The sequence below is a fragment of the Salmo salar genome, chromosome ssa24 (genome assembly GCF_905237065.1).
Source record: "Salmo salar chromosome ssa24, Ssal_v3.1, whole genome shotgun sequence".
Lineage (NCBI taxonomy): Eukaryota > Metazoa > Chordata > Actinopteri > Salmoniformes > Salmonidae > Salmo > Salmo salar.
In genome coordinates, this window is record NC_059465.1 from 30,555,119 (window position 1) to 30,562,408 (window position 7,290).

At 42.2% G+C, this 7,290-nt stretch overlaps 1 protein-coding gene across 1 annotated transcript; it reads right to left on the minus strand.

The window, feature by feature from the left end:
- Positions 1-300: 300 nt before the first annotated feature.
- On the minus strand, positions 301-7,033 carry LOC106585656 (P2X purinoceptor 2). Its single transcript, XM_014172089.1, has 12 exons — positions 6,747-7,033; positions 5,893-6,028; positions 3,655-3,726; positions 3,310-3,385; positions 3,088-3,184; positions 2,874-2,954; positions 2,455-2,602; positions 2,008-2,138; positions 1,612-1,702; positions 1,415-1,480; positions 1,222-1,299; positions 301-975 (listed from the first exon to the last, which is right to left on the minus strand). The coding sequence occupies exons 1-12, from the start codon at positions 6,884-6,886 to the stop codon at positions 868-870; spliced, it is 1,224 nt and encodes a 407-aa protein (XP_014027564.1). The 5' UTR covers positions 6,887-7,033; the 3' UTR covers positions 301-867.
- Between the last annotated feature and the right edge of the window lie 257 nt (positions 7,034-7,290).

Genomic DNA, 7,290 nt, shown 5'->3' on the forward strand with positions numbered 1-7,290 from the left:
GAAATGTCATCATTATTTGATTACTCTCTTTGAGTAGCTCTCCTCTTAGGCATCTCGCTCAGCATCAGTATTCTACATGAGCATTGGAGGGAATATAGTCCCAGACTGTTATCCCTGAACATAATATACTGAAATTGCCTACCATCATCTTTTTGATTCACCCATTGTTTGAAATGTGTTTTCAAACCAGAAAAATTATCTGCCAAAATATTTTTTCTTTATTTCTTCCAATCTGATCTATGTACAGTATATGATTGACTGGCAGAGATCACAAGTTATAAATTGATGATGCTAGACATTTATTGTTGTGTTTGCATGTATAGCTTATACAGTTATTGACCTGGTTCAGGGTAGACAGGAAAAGAGGGTTCTCAGCATAATGTACTTACTCCAACATGTTTAGCTGATTGCGATAACTTATTTAGTTGATTTTTCATTGGTTGGATTAAATTCAGATCATTTGCAATTATTTGAGATTCAGTTGGGCTCAGTACCATTTCAGTCCCTGTCAGTTGAACTGGACATGGAATTTCTCCATTGGAGTCTAATTCAATTCCTGAATCAACAGGAATTTTCATAAAAGATTTACACTAACCCATCATAGGAAAATGCTTTTAGTGAAAGAACTGGTGGCACTGTAACTAAGTAGGATGTTTTAGTGGTCTTAGCTGTCTTTCAGTTAAATCCCGCAGGGACAGAGGTTGACCCATCAAGGAGGTCTCTCTGAGGACATCTGAGACTGCTTGGGGGGAAAGGCCGTCTGTCTGTCCCATCCATCTGATCAGCAGTCAAGTGTCTAAGGAAGAACATCATCCATGCATGTGGCCAAAGACTGATGTGGCCAGAGGGCACTGTGTCGGTGGGATGTCACAGGGCCACTCCCTCTGACAGGTCTGAGTGGGTGGAGCCATAGCTGATGATGGTGAATTCTGTGGGAAGTGTGAAGGTCTGGCTGGGGTTGGGAACTTTACTGTCCTGTAGAAATATACAGTCAGAAAAAAATGTTTTTGGAACCATGCTAACTCACAGATAGGGACTAAGACTGAAGTATTACATTATTTTAATACTTTTACACATTAAACCCCTATATTCTTTGGGAGTTACATTACCTAACTGGGTGTTTGATCAATGATAAGGGCTATGATATAGCAGAAAATGGTTAACAGAAGAAAAAAATATGATCATGAATATATGTGTGGAATCAAATAGTTTTTTTCTTACATCATCAAACTTTCTCCCACTGTAGATAGCGTTCTTGTCAATGAAAGTGAGCATGATCCAATCACAGATAATGGAACACTGGAATGAATAAAAGTAACATGTCAATGAATGGATAGGAGTTGGTACAACCATTACTGGAAGCTGGTACGAACAGACATCAACTCATACCACAAGAGTGCTGAATCAAACTCACTATTCCAACTGATGTCATGGCTGTCACTGTGTTGATGATAGTTGGGATGATGCTGAATCGTCCAGCCTGGAGAGGAATTATTACAGAGTATGACTTTGACTAAGTCCATAACCATATGTCACTAACTAATTGTTCTCATCAACTGGTTATTGATGAATTGAGTACTGATGAAGGCGGTTAAAGGAGGAAATTCTTACATGTCCATGAACTATGACATCAAGACGAATCCCAAAGGCCTTGATAAGTGTCCGGAACTCTTCTCCATCTTTGCTGTAATACTTGGCAAATCTAAACATAATTTTCTAGGTCAAAGAACTGTAGAAAAAGGGGGAAAGAGTCCTCCATGCCTTACCAAGATACAGCAGAGATAGTCTAAAGTGTTACAATAGGTCATGTCAATGAGATGGCAAGAGTAAATACATGGTCGTATTCACAAAGCACCAAACGGAGGAAAGCGGACTAAAACGATGAGGAACCACCTAAACTTGTCCAATAAGAAACACTTGTTTCCGATTTCTGTTGCAAAACACTTGCTACAGTGTGCACTATTGAATATGACCCAAGCATTCACAAGATGCTATGAAGAGGCTCACCTGAAGTTGTAACCAGAGCTGGGCAGGTTCTTCCGAAGGTCCAGGCGACGGAATGAGTATGTGGGTTTACACTCCGAGGGGTCCAGGTCAAGATCACACTTCCAGTTAATGAAGACTCCAATCACTCCCCCCTGATAGGATACAATCCATGAGCTCTCTAACTTAACCATTGCAGCGCTCTATCCAGCTCATCTTCACATTCCTCACTATTGTTGATTGTCTCTTATTTTTTATTTCCATGATCTATTAATTACGTTATCAGTAATCACTGTCAGACTCAGAAATATTAGAAACACACATATTGTTAGAGACATTAGACCTAGATGGAAGATTGTGTCTTTGTGTGTCCTGTGAGCACTGAATAATAAGGGTTCTCTATAGTTAATGATTGGTCAAATGAGATATACATTTTGACTGTATGTATGTATATTGCGGGTGTAAACGTACAGTCCTGCAGAGCTCGCTGAACTTCTCCCTGGCCTGTTCTGCGATGTAACCCAGCCGGAAGATGGGGCAGTAGGGGTGTTTCTCCTCATTGTAATGACACTTATTCAGATATTTCTGCCCATTTCGTTTGTTTGGTTTGATGTTTCCTCTGCCAAAGAGATAAGAGAAGATTGCTTGTAGAAACAGTTGAGACTGCATATTTGACGGGGATACGGTTTCCTATATCATACAGTTCTTTATATCACCTACGTATGGCTCCTTGTCAGTGTATTGACCTTGTGTTGCAGCCTGACGTACGTGTGCGTGTGTGTGAGTGTGTGCATGGGTTTTGCATTCTGCGTGCGCATTCTGTGTGTTGTTGATGTGTGTGTGACTGTGTGTGCATGCATGTGTGTGTGTTGTTGAGGTTCATACTATACCTCAACACTTTAAATTTGGGGAAATGGATGGCATTCTTGATGTAAACAGTGAAATTGATGGCCTCTGCTAATGCCGGCTCCCTGGAGGAGACAATAACAGTTTAGACCCTTGTGCCACAATTATTTTACAAGTGATTTATTTCAGACTAGGGAGACAGTAGTTCTGTGTTTGACTACCTCCTATTTAAAATGTCATATTGATATTGACCCTTACCGTATTGCCGCATAGTCCTCAATAGGACACCAGGTCTGAATCTCACAGGTCTTGAAGGTCTGGTTATAGTAAGGAACACAGCGCCCAGTTCTCTGTCCTACAGGAAACACATCAGTCTAAATGTATTAGGACAAACCATCTACTGACTGACAGACAGACAGACTCATAGAATGTCTGGCTTAGTGAGAGTTTTCACTTCATCGCCTCCTTTATAGTGCGTACCATTGCCATCAAAGTCCACTTTTCCTGAGATGCAGTCCGAGTCCTTTGAGCAGTTGGCATTGGGAACGGTAAAATGCTAAGAAAAAAAGAAAACATAATTTAGATGGCAGCATTAACTGGCTTTCCTTCTCTGTGGTGGTAGACTGGTAATGATACTGATAGACCTTTATCACATTATCTTACAGAGCTTTTCCAGGAGACAGTGCAATATTAGAGTATGGAGCAAAGCACGCAACTCAACATAAAGCCCTAGTATTGATTATGGGAAAATGACTGAAGTTTTTATTTAGCTCATATTGGTTTCAGGAGAACACATGAGTGTGGAGAATGGTTGTGACCTCTCACCTCAGCACACGTGCCTTGCCTCTGGTTGTGTGTGACTACTCGTCTCAGTATTGTGCTGATCACGTCACCGCCCTGTAGTTGCAATGCCACACAGAAGAATATACAGTATATGTTGGTAATCACATAGGATATGTTAAAAACATACAGTAGCTAACATTGCAGTAGCTAACATTGCATCTTCTATGGGAAGCACAGCCGCGAGCTGCCCAGTGACAGGAGCCTACCAGACGAGCTAAATAACTTCTATGCTCGCTTCGAGACCAAGCAACACTGAAGCATGCATGAGAGCATCAGCTGTTCTGGACGACTGTGTGATCACGCTCTCCTCAGCCGATGTAAGACCTTTAAACAGGTCAACATTCACAAGTCCGCAGGGCCAGACGGATTACCAGGACGTGTGCTCCAAGTACGCGCTGACCAACTGGCAAGTGCCTTTACTGCATTTTCAACCTGTCCCTGACCGAGTCTATAATACCAACATGTTTCAAGCAGACCACCATAGTCCCTGTGCCCAAGAACACCAAGGTAACCTGCCTAAATGACTACCGACTCGTAGCCCTCACGTCTGTAGCCATCATGGGCTTCTAATGGCTGGTCATGGCTCACATCAACACCATTATCCCAGAAACCCTAGACCCACTCCAATCCGCCCCAACAGATCCACAGATGATGCAATCTCTTGCAATCCACACTGCCCTTTCCCACCTGGACAAAAGGAACATCAACGTGAGAATACAATTCATCGACTACAGCTCAGCGTTCAACACCATAGTGCCCTCAAAGCTCATCACTAAGCTAAGGACCCTGGGACTAAAGACCTCCCTCTGCAACTGGATCCTGGACTTCCTGACGGGCCGCCCCCAGGTGGTAAGGGTAGGCAACAACACATCTGCCACGCTGATCCTCAACACGGGAGCCACTCAGGGGTGCGTGCTCAGTCCCCTCCTGTACTCCCTGTTCACCCATGACTGCATGGCCAAGCACGACTCCAACATCACCATTACGTTTTCCGATGACACAACAGTGGTAGACCTGATCACCTACAATGATGAGACCGCCCATTGGGAGGACAACAACCTCTCACTCAACGTGATCAAGACAAAGGAGCTGATTGAGACTACAGGAAAAAGAGCACCGAGTACGCCCCCATTCTCATCCACGGGGCTGAAGTGGAGCAGGTTGAGAGCTTCAAGTTCCTTGGTGTCCACATCACCAACAAACTATCATGTCCAAACACACCAAGACAGTCGTGAAGAGGGCACGACAACGCCTTTTCCCCCTCAGGAGACCTCAAAAAGTTCTACAGCTGCACCACCGAGAGCATCCTGACTGGTTACATCACCGCCTGGAATGGTAACTGCTCGGCCTCCGACTGCAAGGCACTACAGAGGGTAGTGCGTACGGCCTAGTACATCACTGGGGCCAAGCTTCCTGTCATCCAGGACCTCTATACCAGGCGGTGTCAGAGGAAGGCCCTAAAAATTGCCAAAGACTCCAGCCACCCTAGTCATAGACTGTTCTCTCTGCTACCGCATTGCAAGGTGTACCGGAGCGCCAAGTCTAGGTCCAAAAGGCTTCTTAACAGTTTCTACCCTCAAGCATTAAAACTCCCCAACAGCTAATCAAATGGCTACCTGGACTATTTGCTTTGTCCCCACCCCCCCCCACCCCCCACCCCCCAGCCCCATTTTTACACTGCTGCTACTCTCTGTTTATCATCTATGCATAGTCACTTTACCTCTACCTACATGTACATATTACCTAAATTACTTCGACTAACCTGTGCCCTCTACATTGACTCTGTACCAATACCCCCTGTATATAGCCACACTACTTATTTTCATGTTGCTCCTTATATTTATTAGTTTTTTTCTATTTTTGTTCATTATTTTTATTTTATTTTATTTATAAATGTTGTACTTAAGTTTATTTAATTAAATACTTTCTTAACACTTACATTTCTTAAAACTGCATTGTCTTAACGGCTTGTAAGTAAGTATTTCACTGTAAGGTCTGGACCTGTTGTATTCAATTTGCTTGGATTTGATTTGATATATTTGACCCATAATCCTTGCTTTATGAACTTAGAGCCAAAGTGCATGTTCAGGATTGACTGCAGACTGACTGATCTACAAATCACCTTGTATCCTAAATATCTACTATTATTTATAGATCAGTCAGGTTGCTCTGTCAGTGATCATGGGACTGAGCGAAATTGATGTTCTCAAGTTGGCTCACCTCTGAGGGTCGGACGTATTCCACCATGTCCAGAACGTGGTCCCCCTGCAGTGCTATGCCTTTCATCTTAGTGTAGACTGAGTTCTCTGGCCTCGTCTCACTGTCCTGATAGGCTTTCTGACTGATAAAGACATACCTGTAGTAGGGCGACATGACATATGCAGATTAACTTCTGTTCTGAGGACAAATTCAATATCAATTCAGATCTCTTAGGGGTTATGATATATTGATTTTGAGAGATACTTAAGTATGATGAACTTTATTTGAAATGTTTGAAAATCGAACGCTGAAAAATCATGTTTATCAGTACAGTAGACAGAGAGACATCTTCGTCTGAAGGACCATTAAAAAAAATGAAATGTATGAAAATTGGCCTATTTGGATCACATTACACAATGACGGTGGTCAGTAATGGCCAATCAGAATCCAGCCGTCCCGCTTGACGACAGCAACCTGTATGTGGTTACCATCAATGTACTTAATTGCGAGTGAAAGGCATTTCCTCACCACAAAGTGGCTATTCTCAGCAAATGACTAATTTCACATCACAGTGGCTTGTATAGCTTTTGAAAGCAATAATATGGGTACACTGACAGAACATTCCATCTGAGCTTACAAGCCAACCATTTTTGTTTTAAAGGTACCATTCTTTTCTTCCTATGCTTTCCAATACCAGACTTAACGTTGCCTTGATTGGCAAAATATCTGCATTATTTAAGGCAGGTCACAGATAGTGCAACAGAAGTACTCAATCACAGAAAAAGTCAGGATAGTTACACACAAAGACAATACTAATTCAAATCACATCCTTGTCTATTTTTTAATGCATGCATAAACAGGAGGCCAGTACTTACCAGATGAAATAGGTGATCACAAAAAACTGAACCCCTCTATATATGACTCCAAGTTTTTTGTTTTTAACCACCATTACCTTGGGGGTCTCATAGTCCAAGAAACCAATAAAATAATCCTTTATAAACTCAAGCAGTCCCATTGTGATTTCTGAGTTTATCAGCTGTCTGTTCAGATGTGAGGTCCTGAGTGACTTGTTCGCAGATACTTCTAAGCTTGTGTCATGAGTCAGCCAGTCAGTCTCTCTCTCTCTCTCTCTGTATCTCTCTGTATCTCTCTCTCTCTTTAACACCCCTGCCTCATCCCCTGTTATGCTGTTCTCAAAAACGAATTGCATCGATAAATTCAACATAAATGTGATTCACTAATTTGGTGGATTGTTCATGGTAAGGAGAAAATATAGTGTTTGTTTTCTTTATTCAGACCTACACAGAAAACACACATTTTATTTATGCTGGTAGCAGATAGGAAATGTCTCTCAAATCAACAATTATCTCTGTTTGTCTGTCTGTCTCTGTCTGTGTGTAAAATCAAAATCAAATCCAC

Excerpts from the sequence above, each read along its gene's own strand:
- LOC106585656 (XM_014172089.1), bottom strand. The coding sequence starts at position 6,886 with ATGGGACTGCTTGAGTTTATAAAGGATTATTTTATTGGTTTCTTGGAC. Across the intron at positions 3,727-5,892 it reads AATACGTCCGACCCTCAGAG|GGCGGTGACGTGATCAGCAC; the intron begins GTGAGCCAACTT and ends TTGCAACTACAG. Across the intron at positions 2,955-3,087 it reads GAGGACTATGCGGCAATACG|GGAGCCGGCATTAGCAGAGG; the intron begins GTAAGGGTCAAT and ends TGTCTCCTCCAG.